The sequence below is a fragment of the Phaseolus vulgaris genome, chromosome 4 (assembly GCF_000499845.2).
Source record: "Phaseolus vulgaris cultivar G19833 chromosome 4, P. vulgaris v2.0, whole genome shotgun sequence".
Classification (NCBI taxonomy): Eukaryota; Viridiplantae; Streptophyta; class Magnoliopsida; order Fabales; family Fabaceae; genus Phaseolus; species Phaseolus vulgaris.
This window is the reverse complement of record NC_023756.2, coordinates 4,559,024-4,580,353: the sequence shown is the minus strand read 5'-3', so window position 1 is coordinate 4,580,353 and position 21,330 is coordinate 4,559,024. Positions and strand designations below refer to the sequence as shown.

The 21,330-nt window shown below is 33.5% G+C and overlaps 4 protein-coding genes across 5 annotated transcripts; 3 read left to right on the top strand and 1 right to left on the bottom strand.

Moving 5' to 3' along the window:
- The first annotated feature begins 5,292 nt into the window (after window positions 1–5,292).
- On the top strand, window positions 5,293–6,714 carry LOC137837009 (probable receptor-like protein kinase At5g59700). The gene has a single exon (XM_068645819.1). The coding sequence runs from the start codon at window positions 5,506–5,508 to the stop codon at window positions 6,514–6,516; it is 1,011 nt and encodes a 336-aa protein (XP_068501920.1). The 5' UTR covers window positions 5,293–5,505; the 3' UTR covers window positions 6,517–6,714.
- Window positions 6,715–6,833: 119 nt separating this feature from the next.
- LOC137837008 (PI-PLC X domain-containing protein At5g67130-like) lies at window positions 6,834–9,262 on the top strand. Of its 2 annotated transcripts, XM_068645818.1 has the most exons (7): window positions 6,834–7,210; window positions 7,302–7,424; window positions 7,740–7,877; window positions 7,995–8,093; window positions 8,212–8,515; window positions 8,618–8,841; window positions 8,953–9,262. In XM_068645818.1, the coding sequence occupies exons 1-7, from the start codon at window positions 7,124–7,126 to the stop codon at window positions 9,109–9,111; spliced, it is 1,134 nt and encodes a 377-aa protein (XP_068501919.1). In that variant the 5' UTR covers window positions 6,834–7,123; the 3' UTR covers window positions 9,112–9,262. The 2 variants fall into 2 exon arrangements, with proteins under 2 accessions (XP_068501919.1, XP_068501918.1); XM_068645817.1 differs by having other exon boundaries at window positions 6,834–7,424.
- Window positions 9,263–11,023: 1,761 nt separating this feature from the next.
- Window positions 11,024–11,979, bottom strand: LOC137837010 (uncharacterized). The gene is made up of 2 exons (XM_068645820.1): window positions 11,678–11,979; window positions 11,024–11,539 (listed from the first exon to the last, which is right to left on the bottom strand). The coding sequence occupies exons 1-2, from the start codon at window positions 11,861–11,863 to the stop codon at window positions 11,327–11,329; spliced, it is 399 nt and encodes a 132-aa protein (XP_068501921.1). The 5' UTR covers window positions 11,864–11,979; the 3' UTR covers window positions 11,024–11,326.
- A 5,238-nt stretch (window positions 11,980–17,217) lies between these two features.
- LOC137837005 (receptor-like protein kinase FERONIA) lies at window positions 17,218–20,426 on the top strand. The gene has a single exon (XM_068645816.1). The coding sequence runs from the start codon at window positions 17,552–17,554 to the stop codon at window positions 20,225–20,227; it is 2,676 nt and encodes an 891-aa protein (XP_068501917.1). The 5' UTR covers window positions 17,218–17,551; the 3' UTR covers window positions 20,228–20,426.
- The last annotated feature ends 904 nt before the right edge of the window (window positions 20,427–21,330 follow it).

Sequence of the window (21,330 nt, the reverse complement as noted above, 5' to 3'; positions counted from 1 at the left end):
AGGTTAGTTATCTAAACCTCCCTTTTGTTTTTGAAATTGATACATAGGTTGTTTTTTAGGATCTCAATCATGACAATACATGGATGTTTCCATTGGATTATCGTTGCTAACCCTTTTACATTGAAACTGTGCTATTTAGATGTTTAAATGTTAAAATTTGAATATTGAAATTAATTGTTAAAATTAATTTAATACAATAGATAAAAGCTAATTAGATGTTTAAAATTGAAATTTAAAATTTAGGAATGGTAAAGATGATAAGGTAAATTTTACATTTTTCATTACATTGAACATGTATAATTATATTTAGACTAACATATGTTTTTACTTTAATTAGAGTTGTGAGTGACACAAACATTGACGTGATTCCAATAACATGATAGAGATATGATATGAACATGTTATGGATTCAACAAGAGTTGGAATATGATTAGGCACTTTTTAAGAATTGGATCAATGTTCTTATCATTCAAGAACTCACCAAAACTCTAGTAACCAAGTCAAACTCACATAGAAACTCATATTTTGTCATATGAACCGATTAAAACAAGAAACAACACAAATGAACCAATTAAAACTCAAGGAAACACAATTAAAACCACTAGAACAACAACTACAATGAAACTACCGAATAAAAACACAAGACAAACAAGTTCTACCGATTGAAACATCAAGAAACATCAAAGACATGTTTTAGAGTTTGTTTTGGAATGGAAATGGAAGAAGGAGATGGAAAGAACAAGGAAACTTATGTGGTTGGAGCTCTTGGAAATTTGCACGCCACTTGAAGGATGATTGGCTTCAAGATGAGTGTAGTTGCTGCCACTTGAGAGACCAAGAATTCACTCAAGATAAGACTATAAGAGAAGAAGACACAAGTCTCTCTCAATTCACTCACCAATTTGGGAGAGGTTCTTTACTCACAAAATCAATCTTATTATTTCAAAGACCTAAGCCTTCCTTTTATAGGGAGGAGGACCGGTCACTATTACAAAGGAAGCTTACAAGAGAAGCTTTGCAAGGTAGCCTTCTTAACCCTTCCTATTCTAGCGCCTAAATGGAGAGTGAAGAGGCACCTTCTAGATTTTTCCTAAAACTAACGCCTATAGATGCTATACAAAGGAGGTGTCTGGGTTTCCCTCTTTAGCACCTTCCTAAACACTACTATGTGTATTTTTAAATTTTATACAAAAGAAACTATAAAAAGAGAAAACATTTGAAGCCTACTACCTAACTCTTTAGCTTTGCTCCTTGTAATCCTTTGAGGTAAAAAGGATGATGAGCTAATATGTCTTTGAGCATCTTGAACTTCAACCTCATTCTCTTCTTCTTCTTGATCTCCATCAAACATGTTAAGTGGAAAACATCTTTTAATACATACAACAATCACTATAACTTTTTTTTTACTTCAGGTAATACTAAACTAGGTCATACATATATAACAATTACCTAAACATAGAAAAGACATTGATTATATATACCACATTTTTTAAGCGTTTCCTGTAGAATGTGTGGACTAAACAATAAAATTGTGGCTTAAAAGTGACCACGGGTATAAATGTGACCTAAAAGTGAAAAAGCTAATATTTTTACAAATGAGTTATAAATAACTATAGAACATGTTTTACGTATCATGGATGTTTAAGCCACGATTTTGTGACATTAATCTTTAAAAAGGAATAAACCATATTAAAAAGTGTGGCCTAAAATTATAAAAATGTGACATTTAAGTGTGAATATTTTAAATCAAATTTAATTAAAGTTGCCTTTAATATAGACCATACTTAATAAAATGTGGTTACTTTAGTCAAGATTTTTGTAGATATTTTAAACTACAATTAAATTATGCTTTTGGATTCCAAATGTACAATATCTTTTGTTTTCCTTTCCATTCTCCAAACATGTTCTAAAATCTAAATCACAAGCCTCCACTAGTTTACAAATTGAAATCCAACCCAAGTTCTAAAATTAAAATCCAAATTATTAATATTATTATTATCACTAATAATTATTATTATTAATTACATTATTATTATTATTTTTCATATTATTATTTTTATATTATTATTAACAATAATAAAATTAATAATAATAAAAATATTAATAATATTATTGATAACAATAATAATTGGTGGGTCTATTAGTGTCTAAGTTCAAGAGGGGAGGGGTGAATTGAACATATAAAATTTTCGCAAATACAAACAGTTTTCAGTATATCAGAGGAAAAAGAACAAATTGTTTTTAAAAGAAACAGATTGATTCTTCATAACAGTCTAACACAATTTGAACTTGTTCAGATTAAAATTGCAATCAACAGAGAGGTATAACAGAATCAGATTGGTTAAATTTTACCAGTTTGAAGAATACAAATTATGCCAAGAAATCAATCAAGTTCATTCAACACAAGGTTTCAAAGGAAATGATTCTTTGTCAGGATTTAATGAATAAGACTATTTGTCCTTAAATCATTGAGAACCTCATATACAAGTACTGTGTTAGTGATTAGAGAACTTTAACAAATCAGGAAGAACAACTTTTTATTAAACCCAGATTTAACAGATTTGATTTCAAATGAACAGATTTCGTTCTTGACAGAATTAAATAAAAACCATAAACGAGTGCAGGGATGAGAAGAAAAGTACAAGCAAACTTTTATACTGGTTCACTCATACAGAGCTACATCCAGTTTCACCTTACTCCAATGTGGAATCCACTAAAACCAGTTTCAATCACTTACAAACACTACAGTTCTTGAACACTACAAGAACAATACAACCAATGCTGAAAAACCCTATTTCAGCACACCTTGCACTCCAAGAAACCCTATCAAGGAGTGACTAACACTTACACCTTTACAAACAAGAATAAAGGAAAGATAACACCTGAAAAGAAGATGCAAGAACTCAAAACTAGTAGTTCAATTGCTGCAGAACTGCACCAGCACCTTCACCAAGATTAAAGTTTTCTTAGAACAAGCACACTTGAAGATCCCTTTGGAAAACCTTTCAAAAATTCTTTTCAATCCTTCTTCTCACATAGAAAGTGTTTAATCTCTGTCAAAACCGTGATTTCTCAACCACCTTTCATGTGAGAAAAGCTTTTCTTTATATAGAAAACAGTTTCTAACTACTTTTCAAAAAATAGTTGAAAAGCTGTTATGAAAACAACAGAGTTTAAACTAAACAGATTTATTTTAGGAAAACCGCCAACTCAGCTAACTGAAATAACTGATTGAGTTGTACCTTTGATGCCCTAACCAACTTTCGAAAATCCTTTCAGTACACCAAAAGTAAACCTATTCTTTTATAGAGAAACAAATTTATTTTTGTGCAGTATCCTAATTTTTTGGAGAGAACTTTAAAAAGCTTTTGGAAAAACTTTTAACCACTTCAAGTGCTTGATCTATGCTTGGTTAGGCATCTAGGATATGTCATGTAGCAAAAGGCAACCTTGAATACACACAATCCTAAAGTACAAGATCATCTAAGACACATTGCAACCTACAAAGCAAACTAGCTAACATCTACATCAAACACACTAAGGTTAGGTAGTGACGAGCTTCATCCATCTTCAACAATATTATTAACATTTTTATTATACATAATGCTTATTGGAAATTTTCAGATTTTGATTTAAAGTCAAAACCAATTCAATTTTGTATAAAATCTACTTTGGATCCTGGGTTGAGCCGACGCAAATTTGAATTGTTCCTTTTGTTTTGTTTCATATTTACACTTGGTCACTTGGTGTATTAATTCATAAATTCAAAATTCTTATAGAGAAAACTAGGTGAAATGTAAATTTACGTAATTAACCTATATGTTGAATTCTTAACGTGTGTGAGTACATTGGTAAAAAAATGACTTATTTAAGTTATTTATGACCATTAACAATTCGACATATAGGTTAATGACGTAAATTTACATTTCACCTAGTTTTCTATGTAAAAACTCTTTGCATTTTTGTTGAACATTAGTGTGTAGGCATAAATATAAAATAATTTTATCTTTAAATAATTTTTTAAAATAAAAAATGAAATACATTTTACTATAAATAAATACAAAAACTATTTTGTAAATATAATTTATTTAAATCTTATTTTAAATTTTATAAATAAGTTTGCTTTAATTTTTCATATTTATTTTTTAAAATATACTTTACAAAGATTTTTTAAAATAATCCTTATTTACATGAGAGAGAAGGAATTGAAACAAAGTAATAAATATATCATGCATATAGGATTCATCCTATTTGTATAGGGTAAAATTTATAACTTATCTCCACTAATTAATATATACTAAAATATTTGTAAGATTAAAGACAAGACTTGAACTTCTTTCACTCCACTAATTCATAGACTAGCTCCAACTCATTCAAGATATTATAGAATATAGGGGAAAAAACAATAAAAACAAGCCACACATCCATCCAACTTCTAAATAGACAATTTAGTTGATATAATGTGTCGTCCCTTTTCAACTTTCGGCTATTTATAGATTAGGCTTCAAGACATGGCCACCATACATAACATCTGTATTCTCCTTTTACATTCAACAGGTAATTACTTTTTTCACACGAAAACCAATAATGAAAATTATCCAAATACATTTATTAGCAAGTGCTTCTCAAAACAACAAATATTTTCGTTAATGACTCAATTAATTCATTATTCATTGATATGTATAGGACAACTGTATTCATTTTCTATAAATGAATGACCCAAATGAATTTTCTAAATAAAAAGATACTTTTGAAAAGTAACGTGAACCATTTTGGATTTTCATAATTCCATGAAACCAACAGTGATGGTGAATAATGATTAAGTTTAAGAATATGTTTGGATAAAAAAAATCTAAATTCTTGTAATAGAAGAAAATAAAAGGTTCTTACAAGAATCGGGAGCTATTGTCTTCTCGATGCGGATATTAATCGACTTCTTAGGTGTTTATTGTCTTTGATCTCTAACAAATTTAAATTAATTAATTAAAATAATAAATATTATTACATGTATATTTTGATTTGAGTGAGATCAAGTTACTTATAATTGAAGTTGGATCCTATTAACATGAATATCATGATTAAATATTTGTATTAATACGACATGATGAACTAATCATGTTTAACTATGCAATTACATCCAAGATACATGGATCGAGGAGTATTAGGCCATATCCAATATATAAAATAAAATAAAATAAATCTAATAAAAAATTGAAATTAGTTTATAGAACTTCCATTCTAATAATTTATATAGAAACCTAGCTATTTCTATGTAGTGGAAATAATAACAAAAGTTGACTTTGTTTGTGCATGATAATTCTCACAAGGGGATGACAAATTGCAGCAATCGATGGCAATCACAGTCTGATCACAAGTTTTCAAGTCAAGCCCACAAATTTGACCACACGGTTCGAATCAAGCCATCCATAGCAGCAAGAACCATGAATCTTGTAACTAGCATTGACTTATATATGCTTCACACGCAATATTCCATTCCACCCCAAAATGGCTCCTTTTCCCTGTCTTCCATTTTTCACCACCACAAAATCCAAAACCACAAGCAACTGTATCCCAATAGAACAATTCTGTCACCGCTTCTCTCTTGCTGAGCTTCAAGCAGCCACAAATGGGTTCAAGCCCAGTTTAATCGTCAGTGAAGAAGGTCAATGTCAGGTCTACAAAGGCCACCTCAAAGGCCATGGAGACGTAGCCATCAAGCACTTCAAGACTAGAAGCCCAGCTTACGATATAGAATTCAGGGTCGAAGTCAAGATTCTGTGCCAACTACACCACCCAAATATTGTTCCTTTGGTTGGTTTCTGTGAGCACAAAAATGACAAGTTTGTTGTGTATGATTATGTCTCCAATGGAAGCCTCTACGATTGCTTGCATGGCACCAACAATAATGGTGGTGTTCCCTTGTCATGGATACAAAGACTTAACATCTGCATCGGGGTGGCTCGTGGACTGCACTACATTTACTTCGAAACCAAGATACCTATCATGCACCGTGCTGTGAAATCAAGCAATGTTCTTTTGGACCATAATTTGGTGCCTAAAGTGGCAGATTTTGGACTTTGCAAGAAGCACCCCCAAGAGGAGTCAAGGCCAAAGCCACCAAGAGTTGAGTTGAGGGAGAACTTGGAGGTTAGTTTGGAATACTTGGAGCCGGAGTATTTTATGACTGCAAGGTTATCAGACAAATCTGATGTGTACTCTTTTGGGGTGGTAATGTTAGAGATTTTGTGTAGGAAGAAAGCATGTTTTTTAACCCCAAGTGGAGATTGTGAGTACCTTGTTAAGTGGGCATTTGATGATGAAAGGAAGGGGGTTTTTGAGAAGATTGTTGATCCATCTCTTATTGGAAAAATAGCACCTGCTTGTTGGGAAGTGTTCATTGAGATTGTTCAGAGATGTTTGGCTTCAGTTGAAGAGAGGCCAACAATGGGTGAAGTGACGATGGTTCTTGAAAATGCATTTCTGTTGCAGAGAGAGCAGATGTGTGAAGGAGTGTAATGAGCCTAGAATCTGTGAGGGGGTCAATTCAAACTAATCTTTGAGTCTATCACTCGGTGTTACACTAAGCGACTCCCTCACCTTGAGGCGGGTTTCAATATGCATGTACATTTTATTTACGAGTTTATTTGATTATAAAGATAATCTTTCCTGCATTTCTGTTTTTAACATAAATGTACAGGGAAAAGTTATATATTTTGTTCTACCCTCATAACACACTTTCCCACGGAATTAAGTATATAACAGCATCAATAGTAGTTGATGAACCACAATCTTGTATTGTAAAAACCAAGACCTAGCACTCAAATAAAAATCCAAAACAGCACTTCAACTGTTGGTGTTGTTCTTTAAAGTAGAAGATAACTATGAAAAGTTGGAAAAACTTTCAGATTCTCGCTAGTGAAATACTATTTTGAGTTGCCTTTGTTTCAATAATTAATGCAACATAAATACATAACCTCTTACCCTTCGGCTGTTCATGAAAATTGAGAAAGCCATGAGTCCCTTCCACCGTTTCATTTTTAACATATATTAGATCTTTTGTGATTCTCTTTTCCTTATCACTTCCTTTTGGACACCTCACTAATTCAACTTCGTCACATAACAAATGGGTTATCTTCCCTGCTTGCTTTCGGTCATTATTCTTGCCTTGTGTTGTTGTGTCGATGCTGCTTGCTCTAATGGAAAATGCAAGGTTTGTATACCCTACCACCTCTTATATGAATCATGTCTTTAACTTTTCAGTTTTGAAATTAGTATTATATTTGTTTGCAATCTTTGATCAGCTAAATGATGAGTGCTCGTCTAATGGTGATTGTGGACCCGGGCTCTATTGTTTCTCATGTCCACTTGGGTTTTCAGGCTCTAGGTGTGTTAGATCTTCTGTCACAGATCCATTCAAGCTCATAGTAAGATTCCCATTTCTCCTTGGTATTTGCCTTATTTCACAAGAAACTGTCACAACACAGACATGGAGATAACAGCCCACCCAAGTTGTATGTGTCAAGCTTTTTGAAATGCCATCATTGAGTGACATAATTTAGAGTAGTAGAACACTTGGCATGGTTCTGGTTCTGGTAGAAACTAGTTCCATCATTTTAAATGATCTGAATATATATATAGACACACACACACATTCTCTTAGAGGGAAAAGGGGGGGGAAAGGACATTTGGGGTGTTTCATCTTAATCAAATTTTTAACTGCTTGTTTTGTCTTGGTATAGAATAATTCTCTTCCATTCAACAAATATGCATTTTTGACAACGCACAATTCTTTTGCTATTCATGGAGAACCATCTAACACAGGAGTTCCTCGAGTTACCATCACTAATCAAGAAGACAGCGTAACCCAGCAGCTAAAAGTATTATATTCATTACTACTAGGCTTATCTTCTGTTAACTTTTATGATATTCTGTTTCTACTACTTGCTAGGATGTTTAAGGATCTCTATTTTCTTCCATCAATGTTTCATCTGTAGAATGGAGTTCGGGGACTAATGCTAGATACATATGATTTTGATGGAGATGTGTGGTTGTGCCATTCATTTCGAGGCCACTGCCATGATTTCACAGCTTTTGTATGTAAAATTCATCTTCCCACTAGTGTTGTCTTTTGGCCCTGACTCTTTTCTCTAAAAGAACAAACATTTATGACTAACGAGTTCGATACACCCTAACTTTGTATTCAACAAGTAGGAACCGGCCATTGATACACTGAAGGAAATTGCAGCTTTTCTATCTGCCAACCCAAAGGAAATTGTCACACTCATACTGGACGATTATGTTGAAACGCCAAAAGCATTGAAAAAAGTCTTTACCGAAGCTGGTTTGATGAAGTTTTGGTTTCCTGTGATGAGAATGACAAAAAAGGGAGGAGACTGGCCACTTGTGAGTGATATGGTTGCTAAAAATCAAAGACTACTAGTGTTCACTTCAATAAGTTCTAAACAACAAAGTGAAGGTATTGCTTACCAGTGGAATTACATGGTTGAAAATCAGTGTAAGATTAAGATATCACCAACCATTAAGTTTTTCTTGTTCTTCACACAAACATTTTTATTCCTTTGTTAGTTTTCCATTTTGGTGATCTTAATTTCCACAGATGGGGATGGAGGAAGAAAAGCTGGAAGGTGTCTACATAGAAAAGAATCATCTGCTCTTGATGACAAGAGCAGGTCCTTAGTGTTGATAAACTACTTTCGCACTTTTCCACTTAAGCCAATCACATGTGAAGATAACTCTGGAGGTCTCATTGACATGCTGCAAACCTGTCATGATGCTGCTGGCAACAGGTGGGCTAATTATGTTGCTGTGGACTATTACAAGGTAGAACACTTTGGCATATTTTCTTTTTTACTACTAATTTTGTTGCTGCTGAAGCTGAAACTCTTGGACTCATTCATGCATTATTAGTTACAATTTGGGATCATTGTGCAGAGAAGTGAAGGAGGAGGATCCTTTAAAGCTGTGGACACTCTGAATGGGAAGCTATTGTGTGGTTGTGATGATGTCCATGCCTGTGTGGTAAAGAAATTTTCATTCTTTCTTTCTAGAACACAAAAGTTAGTACATGACTACACCACAATTGAATTTTGATTCTTTTTCATTTTCAGCCCAGAAAGCATAGCAAGTAGCTACAAGTTTCTTGTAATGTTTTGAGTCTCTTAAAGGTATTATTGTATGCCAGCGTTACCAGATGAGATTGATTACAATTGTGTTACACTAGTTACCAAAATATTATATGAATTTAGTGGCCATTTAATCCTAATATTATGTCATTGAAAAATAATAATAAAACTTCCACTCTAATTTATCAATCATAAGTTGATGCTAAACCATATACAAGTCAATTATGTCCACAACAGTTTTCACCAAGTAACAGTGAACAGTAAAAATTCACTGTTTGTTCTTTTAAAAAAAATCTGAGAGATTTCAATTTCTAATTAATTTTATAATGTCAAGTTGCCAAGTAAAAATAATAAATAAGTCTAATTATTTACCTAAAGTTAAGGATAATTCAATAAAGTTATTGCTATAATCCTCGCAGCAGCATACAATTTTCTAAAATTCTAACTAATTCTATGAAATATTTTACTTTCTCATTCAAATTTCTTAATTCTCCTAACGTCTTAAATTTCAAATTAAAAATAGTGATCATGCTCAATCATTCATCCAAAAATACAGATAACTAGATGAAGTTAATAGTTTTAACTTCCCATAATTACCAAGCTAACAACATACAATTTCTTAAATTTCATAGCTGATTATGGTCCCATAGATGAGAACAATAAGAGACTCGCCACTGTAGCTTGCACTTCCAACTGCATTTTTGTTTTCATAATCTATTGGATGGAAGGGCTCAAACCTGATCCTGTGACTTTTGTTGTCTCTCAAAGCCTTGGCTTAGCATTTGGTGCTATTTTGAAGATTAAACAGGCAACTACTCTAGCTTCTGTGACAAACAACACTTGTGTTTCTCATTGCTTGGGATACTATATACAACAAGCTCCGTTCATTGTATGGTTCAAGTATTTGAGCTACAACTACTACAGTTACAAGCTGCTTTTAGGTGTCCAGTATAATGAAAATGACTATTGTGAATGCTCATAGGGGGAGCTGTGCAAAGTTGCACATTTTCCTCCTATCAAATCAATGGGCTTGAATCACTTGTGGTTTGATGTGTGCATTATGGCCCAGGTGTTGGTGGGTTATCGACTAGTTGCTTATTTAGTACCGCATAGAAATAGTTAGATCAAAATTATGACGGAGCGCCCATACACACAGCACGAGAACTTGAAGAACTTTCATAGAAGTCAACTGAGGAATACTGCTAAAATAGTAGACTTTCGATGGAACTCATGTTATGAAAGTTTATCAACTCTCCCTAACCGGGTTAGATCTACAAGACATATTTTAATAGATTAATGAATACTAACTATGTTTTTTCTTCAACATAAATTCAACTACCTCAATGCAAAGGATATATGTTTATGTATGCCACATGATAAGAAGCAAGGGAAATAACACTATGCATTCTAATCAGCATCTGGAAGTTTAAGGCTGAATGCTCAGAACCGTTCCCTAAAACACAATTATGGTCATCGTTAGGCCTTTGAAACCACAACTTTGTTGTTTCCTCTCTCAACGAAGAATTTTGTCTAATTTATACATATTGTCAGAGTAAACAAAATTTATGCGCCAATCAATAAAAAATCTTCCTAAGTATGATCTAAATATAGTTATTGTAAAAATCAACACACTTATCATACAAGGCAGTCTGTGAATGAATGACGGTGTAAAAACTCTTTACACTCAGTGCATACACTATTTATTTACTCTTTTTTCTAATCGAGTGGAAATTATCAGATCTTTTGTAAAAACTAGCATCTATACCTATAAAAAATACAACCAGAGAACTTCTACAACATTTTCGATTACTGTCTATGCCTCATATCAGTAGTTCATACAATGAATGGAGGTTAGAAGAAAGCAATCAAACACTGCAAAATTGAGAACCTAACATTTTTTTTTTTCATTCACTGATGGACATAATATCTGAATTGTTTATCTGACACAGCAACAAATAAAAACAGATTTTGTCGTTCCTTGAACCAAAGAACAAGTATATCATGTAAGTCATGAATTTGCTAAAAGGGAATAGGGAGAGAAATCAAACTATATCAAAGGACAACAACAAAATAACCAAACCCATCTCAACAGGTTGTCACACAAACTTACTCATGAGCTAACACAAAATTTCGACCATCAAAAATCTAAGTTGGGTCCTTAAAAGGATAAGCATGTGGAAGACCTACTTCTTAGAAGGCTTCCCTTTCTTTTGAGAACCTTTCCCCTTTGTGCTATCCACTGAAGAATCCATGTTATTGTCCTTAACATTAATGGCACCCTGGCTGAACTCCGAAGACAGTATCTTAGCAATCTCAGGAAAACCAACAGTGTTTCTTCCACGCAACAATGTTTGCAAATTCTGCTCCCAAATCTTGTCCTTCTTAATACCAGGACTCTGCACACCAAACATAACAAATCAATAATACCCTAAATGTAACCTTACGAACTAGGAATCACCGTTATATAATCACAGTTATATAATCAAGTGCAAAAATAAGATTGGGGATGGATGAGTGAGGTAAGGGGAGAGAACCCGGAAATTGTAGAGCTTGATGAACTTGGAGAGAATGAGGGCAATTTCGGAACGAGAGTGGCGAGGGATTCCGAGGAAGGTGCAGAGTTCACTAGAAGATTTGCGGATCTTGGTGTTGCCGGTGCCTGTGATTTCTGCCACCGCTTTCGCCACCGTGGACATGCTCCTCCGACCCAAAGAACCCATTTTCGCGGCGCGTTATGGCTACTACCACTGTGCGTTCTTCTACGAATCAACACCAGTTATTTTTTTTTAATTATCTTCACTCCAACAATGAATGAATACTGTAAAAAAAAACTGTGGACTCAGACATACTTTTGTTTAAGAGATGTTTTTAATTGACTTTTTAAAAAAAATACATAAAAAAAATCATATAAATTTTAAAAGATTTTGTTATAATGTAAGTCTTTTTTTTAAAAAAAAACTATTATTAGAATTTATGTAATTTAAATTTAAGAGAATTTATAAAATATAAAATCATAAAATTTGAAAGGATAATTTTATGAATTAAAAACCATAAATATTTTGAATTTTATTTACAGTAGAAAGTATCTTTACCTTTTTTTTTTAAATTACAAAATCATGGAAGATAGTTGCTCAAGATGAAAATAGTTTATTTCATAGAGCTTTCATACAAGCTTCTTAGTGAACTTTCTACTCCACTTTGTCCTTCTTATCTGGAAGAGCTTCTTTATATAAATATGTTATATTGCTTACGACAAGTAGATTTACATTATTGTTCAGGCAAGTCTACATTATTATTCAGATTCCAAATTATTGTTATCTTGAAAAATCTTCTGGCTTTTTTTATTATGTTGAAAAATCTTTTGCTTCTTGTCGTGTCCACTATTGCTAGATGCTCCAACTACTGTTCTTTGATTTCTTTTACTTTGTCTTGATGTCAGAAAATGTCTTGGCACATTACGGTTAATAAACTTTTCAATAATACATGTCTTCATTGTAGATATAAGGATTGGACTGTGATGATCCATCATCAGTATTGGCTTTGTTTGAGCCTTTTGAAGAAGTAACTTTTTGAAGAGTTCTTTCAAACTCTTCTTTTGAGGTTGTTGATGTTAAGGCTGTCATTAATTGTTGTTTCTCTCTTAAGAATAATGCATCTTGTTTGAGTGCAGATTTATCTTTGCTTCTTGAATTATGTTTTATCCATTCTTGAATTTTGTTCTTGCACACTAATTTATTATTGAACTTTTTCCACCATTTTATCTTTATCTGTCTTGATAATATTTTGAATTCAACTCCTTCATATGGTTATACCAAAGTATAATCTCATACTACGATCCAAGTAATAGTTTGAGAGACTATGAAATATATAACCCTATATCCTGGTACAAATGTAGAATTTTGTCGAAAATATGACTATACTTCATTTATTTCTGTTGGAAATATTGAAGGTAATGATCCAAAGTTGACAAACCATTTTATAAACCACCTTGGGAATTTTAAAGATATTCCCTTTTGAACCAGATAAACTAAGAATGCTTCTCTGGTTTAACAAATAATATGTTGGTCCATGTATCCATATAATCATAATAACTATATTTTTGTGGATCAAATATTCTTGAAAACGATTTTTATTATGGAGAGGTTGGTTCCACTCTTGAGGGGTTTGGACTTGCAGGATTTTTATTTTGGAGAACTGGATATTTCCTTCATCATCCTTATGATGAGATACTTCTATGGATTCTGTATCCACCAATATAAATTCATAAAAAGTTCTGGTTTTGCATACATCTATTGGCAAATAATGGAAGTCTTGGGGAAATAGGTTTTCAGCTATTTGTCTTGGGTTTGGAATTATCCACGCTTTTTCTAATATTAGTATTGGCATACTTTTGAGTTTTTCTAAATATTCATTTGAAGGTATTGATTTTGGAAAGTATGTTGGGATAAGAGTTCTACCGGTAAAGTTCTTTAGGCTTATTAATACATTTTGGTAATACAGTGGAGTAAATCTATTTTAAGTTATTAAGGGGTCCGATGATCGAGGAGGAGTTTTTATAATTTCTACTAAGGTAAAGGTTGGTTTTGTGAGTGTTGCTAGTCTTAAAGATAATGAAGAGGCTGGTCTTAATGATATTGATGAAGAGACTTTATTTGATCCCAGTGTGGGGAACCATATTGAGTTTTATTTATTGAACTAGATGCTTTATTTGATCCCAGTGGGGGACCATAATCATCTTTCCTATTGGCTTGACACTCATATTGAAGCCTGTAAAAATTCTCTTATTAAAAAATCTGGCACAGAATTATCTTTTCCTTTAATATGTTCTATTTCAAAATCAAAACAAGATAATAAAGCTTGCCTTCTTGCAAAAATATGTTTAGAAACCAGATTTTGAAAATCTTTAGTTAAAACACTTGGAGTTGCTTTACAACCAATACAAATTAAATTTTTATTAAATAAATCGTCTTGAAAATTTTGTAAACACAATACTATTGAAAGTATTTATTTTTTAATAGTAAAATATTTTTGTTGAGAAGAATGCAGATACCGGAATGATATCTGACTACTTACTCATTTGATTTTCTTGAAAGCTTTTGTTTTAAAATTCCCCCATATCCTAAATCAGAGGGATCTATTTCTACAAAAAAGAAAGACTTCGGGGTCAGGTATTCCTAGATAGGGTAGCTTTCTAACTATTTCTTTTATTTTTTTATGGCTTTGGTCATATCATCATTCCAGGCTTGGAGGATTTTTTCTTAATATTGCATATAAAGGGGCGCAAATTATTCTAATACTGGGATACAATATGCTATATAATATTTTTTATATATAAAACTTTTCATGTTATGCATTACTAAACAACTTGACATTTCAGTTAGGCTGACACCTCAAGTAACAACAATCATCTGCCATCACATGAAAAAAATATTATTAAAATAAAAATACAAAAAAAAATATGGGAAGATTAGACCAAAACCCCATATGTTAACAAAAGCGATACATAGGTAGACTATATCTATTTATAAAGAATTCTAAGAACAAACTAGATGAAAGCCTATTATACCAATGAAATGATTCTCTATGAATAAATCATAAATTAACCAACTTATTAACACACACATTCCCTTCGCGAAAAATATGTGTAAATCTGTTATATAATTTACACATCCTAAAAATCTCTGCAGCTGTTGTTTTTCTTTTATTTCTTCTGGAAATTTATTGGTAAATTCTAATGATCTTCGTATAGGTGCCATATTTCCTTCATATATCTCATATCTAAAAAACTAATCTTTGTTTGAAATATTTTTATCTTCTTTTCTGAAACTACCAATCCATTTTCTTTAATTATTTTTACAAATTCTTCGAGATTTTTTTATGTTCATTAATATTTTTAGAAAATATTAAAACATCGTCTAAATATATTATAGAAAATCTCATATAAGAATAAAAATCTATTATTCATAATATTTTGAAGTTCACTAAGAGCATTTTTTAATCCTTGAGACATTATATTCCATTCGTAATGTCCAAAACGTACTACAAAAGCATATTTATATTTATCTTTTTTCTCTATAGAGATTTTATAGTATCTTGATTTTAAATCAAAATTTGAGAATATGTAGCATCATGTATTCCTTTCATTAGGTATTTTTATTGGTAATAGATATCTAATCCATTTTAATACTTTATTTAATGTTTTATAATTAATTACTAACTTTGGTGCTCCTCTTTCTATTTTTAAGGTTTTCATCACATAAAACTCCGCACAACTCCAAGGTGATTTTGAGGTCCTTATTAATCCTTTATTTAGATATTTTTTTTTTTTTTTTTTACAATATTCCAAATGTTGTGGGTTCATTTGTAAGCATTTGTTGGTATTTGTTTTGCATCAAAATTATATGGTAATGAGATGGTATATATTTTTCTGTGCCAAAAGGCTGTGAGATTTGTTTTACATATTTCCTTTTTTATTTTATTTTTCGTAATTTTTAATAAGATTTTTAAGATTAGGTGTTTTTAGTTGCTCCTCTATTCTTCTAAATCTGATTTCTTTATTTAATATATTTATCTGTTTTTACTTACTTTTTATAGGAGATATTGAGGATTCTCTTAATAGATTTAATTCTCTGGTTCTAGAAGATTTTATAAATTCAAAACATATTTCTTTTCTTAAGGTTTGAGTTATAATGTTATTTGGGGGATTATTCCTTCCTTGCATCTATTTGGGATATTAAATATAGAAATAATATTATTTTGATAAAACAATCACTAAAATAAATTCAAATAACATATGTTGTTGAAATAAAGTGAATATTTTTTAAATATTGAAATAAAAAGTAAAATTTAAACAAGAAACTAAACAAGTAATTAAATAAAATGAATAACAAAAACAAAACCGCGTTTTAAAACCTAACTTCTTTTTATTAAAACAATACAAATCTACTTCAAAAAAATTAGCCTAAAAAAACTAACTTCTATTTGCAATGGTCAAGTCAACAATTAGTGTCCCTTTTAATAGATTATTTAGTCATGGTTACTTCTTCGACATGCATGGTGGACTTAGAAACATTCATATCTGAATTTTTTTGTGTGGAAAACTAAGGTTTTAAAAATATTTGAAAAGTAACATGATGAAGAAAATGAATTCCACCATGGAGTCTTGTGAAGAACACCAAGTGGGAAAAGTCCATGTTTCAATAGAACACTCAATTATTGTATGATTTTTATTAGTGCCACTACCACTAGAGTACAACACTGTCCAAAAGATATCAACCCTTCACTTAGGCATCACAAGATAAGTATTAGTTACAAGACAAAATGATGATGTTACCACACATACTTGTTTATTTGCAATCTCAATTTTAATTTCTAAATTTTTTAGCTAAATGTAAATGTAATCAATTGATAATTCCATAAATAAATCGTTTATTTCTATGTTGAAATTACTAATACAAGTATTTAATTTATTTTTGTAATGTAACTAGCTCAACTTGTAATGTATTTTGATATTTAAAATACTTTTTTTCTTCATCGTATTCCTAATATTAAAAAAAAAACATTGTACACCGTATAAATAATATCTCATAGTATTTTTAGTGATAAATTTTGTCAAAAAGATTCACTTACCATCAACCTAATAAATTTTTTTTGACAGAAATAAACCGGATATAATTAATGAACATGGACAAAATGCGCTATCGTCTAGAATGATTATGAATCACATGTGCACGAGTGATGTAGAAAAACATCTGCATGAAAGAACGTAAAATGTTACTGTTCTTCTAAACAATATTTTATCAGATTAAAAAATTATAAAAAATAGAAAATGGGATAATTTGACTAATGCATTGTAGAAGTTGGAATGTATCTTTAATTTAATTTAGGAGTGGTAGTAATAAATAAGAACTTCACTTTCACGTAATTTATACAAAAAATATTTATAATTGTCCTGTTAAAAATATGTATAAAAGCGCGTCTTGGACATTTTTTAAATTATTTTTTCATGATTTTCAATGATATTTTTAATTTTGAAATGAAACTGATTGCAAAAATCCAAAAGAAAATGTAGAAAGTAAGGGATTATTCTTTTAGAATGTGAACAAAAGCTTGGTAATTGTATAGACAAGACAAAGCTGAAATTATCAAAGACTAATCTTTGTTTTAATTTCCTCGTTCAAAAAAAAAAATGTTGTATAACAAAACCGTGAAACTTTGTGTATCAAAGTTGAAGGAGTCAAAAAGAGATGACAGAGGGACCAAAGCAAGAATCCTATTTCGCCAGAGCAGTCGTCTCAAGAGTCTTCCACTACCAACACTATCTCCCGTGTTTCATAGCAACTACCTCACTCACCAATTAATGTAATAACTACTAAATCTTCATACTTTCATTCACTTTTTTTCTCTCTATGCAAACCATGACCATCTCCACATTCACTTTCTCCTTAACACTCTTCTTCTTCCTTCTACACTTCTCCCTACACCTCCACGCCTACACCCCGGAGGAAATTTTCACCATCAGTTGCGGCACCACCGGGAAGTCCTCCGACGGTCAAAGAAGGTGGACCGGCGACGAAGACACAAAGTACTTATCTTTCAAAGACGGCTCCGTTTCAGAGAAGGCAACAACACAGTCTCCTTCCACCAATCAAATCCCCTATTCCACTGCACGCTTGTCCCGTTCCCAATTCAACTACTCCTTCCCCGTCTCCCCAGGCCCCAAATTCCTTCGCCTCTTCTTCTACCCTGCCGACTACCCTAACTTTCCCCGGAACCAAGCTTCTTTCACCGTTCAATCCAACCAATTCACTCTCCTCCACGCTTTCAACGCCTCTCTTAACGCCGACGCTCAAGCCACTGAGACTATCTTCCGAGAATACGTGGTCAACGTCAACGACGGTGAGGGGCTTATCCTCACCTTCACTCCCTCCAATTCAAACTCCTACGCTTTCATCAATGGAATCGAGGTGCTTTCCATGCCAACCGATTTATATTACACTCCACAAGATGATACAGGAGTCAAGCTAGTGGGACATGGTACGCAATTCAACGTTCTAACCAGCTTCGCGCTCCAGACTGAGTATAGAATCAAATCTGGGGGCCAAGAAATCCCGCCACAAAACGACACCGGTTTGCTCAGGGATTGGGCTCACGAAGAAGCTTTTTTTATTAAAGAAAATCCACAGAATAATGATCTATCAGCTGACATCGATGGGAAGATGAACATAACCGTGAATCCTGATTACGTGGCACCGAAGGAACTGTTCAGAACAGCGCGTAACCAGGGCACAAACGGCACTCTGAACCAAATGAGCAACCTGACTTGGGTGTTCCCCGTTGATTGTGGCTTCACTTACGTTCTCAGACTCCACTTTTGCGAGCTTGATCCTCTTATCAATGACATCGGTGACAGACAATTCTTCATTTACATAAATAGCCAGTTGGCTCAAGATCGTGCAGACGTAATGAAATGGAGTGCGAAACGAAAAGGCCTAGCTGTGCACAGAAACTACGCCGTAATGATTCCCATGAATGGTACTCAGAAAAAGTTTAATCTCTCGCTTCAAATGCATCCTTACGAAAGCAGTGTGGATACGGATTACAGCGACGCCTTCCTGAACGGTCTCGAGATCTTCAAAATCAGCGAAGCCGGTTCAAACAACCTCGCCGGACCTAACCCGGACCCGGTTCAGACTCCACAGAACAACAATCCCGTCCAAAAAGGAAAGTCGAGCAGCAGAAGTGCAACGACGATAATTGGCATAGTAGCAGGGGTGGTGTCTGGCGTCGTTTTGATCTCGCTGATCTTTTTCCTTGTCGTGTGTTTCCGACGCAAGAGAACCACACAGCCAAAAGATTACAAAAATTCAAAGTCTTCCGGGACTTCCAAGTGGGGTCCACTCTCCTTCGCAACGACCAAGTCAACCAACACAAACTCCTCTCTACCGTCCGATCTCTGCCGCCACTTCTCCCTCGCGGAGATCAAAGCCGCCACCAACAACTTCGACGAAGTCTTCATCATCGGAGTCGGGGGATTCGGCCACGTGTACAAGGGCTACACCGACGGCGGTTCCACTCCGGTGGCCATCAAGCGTCTGAAACCGGGTTCGCAGCAGGGTGCGCACGAGTTCATGAACGAGATCGAGATGCTCTCGCAGCTCCGCCATCTTCATCTCGTGTCCCTAATCGGATTCTGCAACGAGATGAACGAGATGATCCTGGTGTACGACTTCATGGCGCGTGGCACCCTACGCGACCATCTCTACAACACGGACAACCCCGCCATCCCGTGGAAGCAGCGGTTGCAGATCTGCATCGGCGCCGCGCGTGGACTCCACTACCTCCACACTGGCGCGAAGCACACGATCATCCACCGCGACGTGAAAACCACGAACATCTTGTTGGATGATAAGTGGGTGGCCAAGGTGTCGGACTTCGGACTTTCCAGAATCGGACCAACGGGTATGGACAAGGCTCATGTCAGCACCGTGGTGAAGGGCAGCATGGGATACCTAGACCCAGAGTATTACAAACGACAGCGTTTGACGGAAAAGTCTGACGTGTACTCTTTCGGTGTGGTGCTGTTCGAGTTACTCTGCGCCCGTCCGCCTCTGATCCGAACGGCGGAGAAAAAACAGGTGTTACTGGCTGAATGGGCAAGACACTGTTACCAAAACGGTACCATTGCACAGATTGTTGACCCGGCATTGAAGGGTAGGATCGCAGCTGAGTGCTTGAAGAAGTTCTGCGAAATTGGGGTGAGTTGCTTGTTGGACGACGGAACGCAGAGGCCGTCGATGAACGACGTCGTTTGGATGCTGGAGTTTGCCTTGCAGCTACAAGAGAGTGCAGAACAGAGGGAAAATGCTAACGTTGTGGGTGGCGAAAGGGTGAATGAAAGAAGAGATGAAGGTATGGAGGATTTGTTTAGCAGTGGAACGAGTGTGGGCCAGGTTTCTGATTTTAACAAGAGTAGTGGAACGAGTGTGGTGAGTGTTAGCAGCAGTAGCGGAGAGTACAAAGAGAGTGATAGAATGATGTCTGGAACTGTTTTCTCTGAAATTGTTGACCCAAAGCCACGTTGAGGAGAATCAACCACTCCTCCTAAAGCTCACACCATTTATGTGTTTTAGTTACCTTCAACTGTCTCTGTACATTGCTTCTGTCTCTTCTCAATGAAGACAGGTCCAAAGTAAGCCAATTTCAAGCATTGCGTCCTTAATTATTGTAACAATTTTCATATTATCAGATTTAATGATAATAATATTGTTCTAAAAGTTCTAATTTGTTTCTGTACTTTATTCAATTTATGCATTTTACAATAATAACACATTTAATTCTCAATTCTAAAAAAACTAACTCTTAAATTAATTTTCGCATCCTAAAAAAAAACACTCTTAAAAAATCATGCTAATGAAGTATAACTTAACGTCTGATAGAAAATTGGGAAAAACGAATTTGTGCTAAAGAGAAATTGTAATAATTAGTATCTGATGTTTTCTCTTTTTAAGTGCAAAAACTGTATATTGTGCAAAAACTGTATATTGAAATAGTTGTGTTTAGTAAAAGAGTATTTGAAAAGTTAATGTTTTTGGTACTTATTTTTTCCATATAAGTACAAGTTTTCTTTTATGATATTACATTTTCAGTCCACGTTTTAACTGAGGTTGTATTAGGTAATATATTTGAATAAGTAAGATTAGTTCTAAATAAAGAAATTTCAAATTAATATGAAATTTCTCCATAATGAAGTAATTCAAGTTGTCTATTATTTTTCTGTTAAAATAAAAGCAAAAGTTGATGGAACTTTAAATATAACATAACAAAAGTACATAAAAAAAAAACTCTTCAAAATTAACTATTGATTAACTAGCTGTTAATACGGATGGCACCAGGTGTGTGCTGCGAATTTGATTATTTCATGCTTATTATTGGAGTAAGAATTCATCTACATACTCAACAAGGGTGAATTTTTTTATTTCATCCCAATCCTTATTAGAGAGTGAATATACTTATTATACTCGTCTCGTTGGAGACTATTCAAAATGTTAATTAAATATGTTATGAAAAATAAAATCACAACAATAAAGAAAACATGATATTATCAAGTATTTAATGTTAAAATGATACACATTTTTTTTCTAATGTGAAATATAAAAAAAAACATATAATTGTATAAATATTAAAT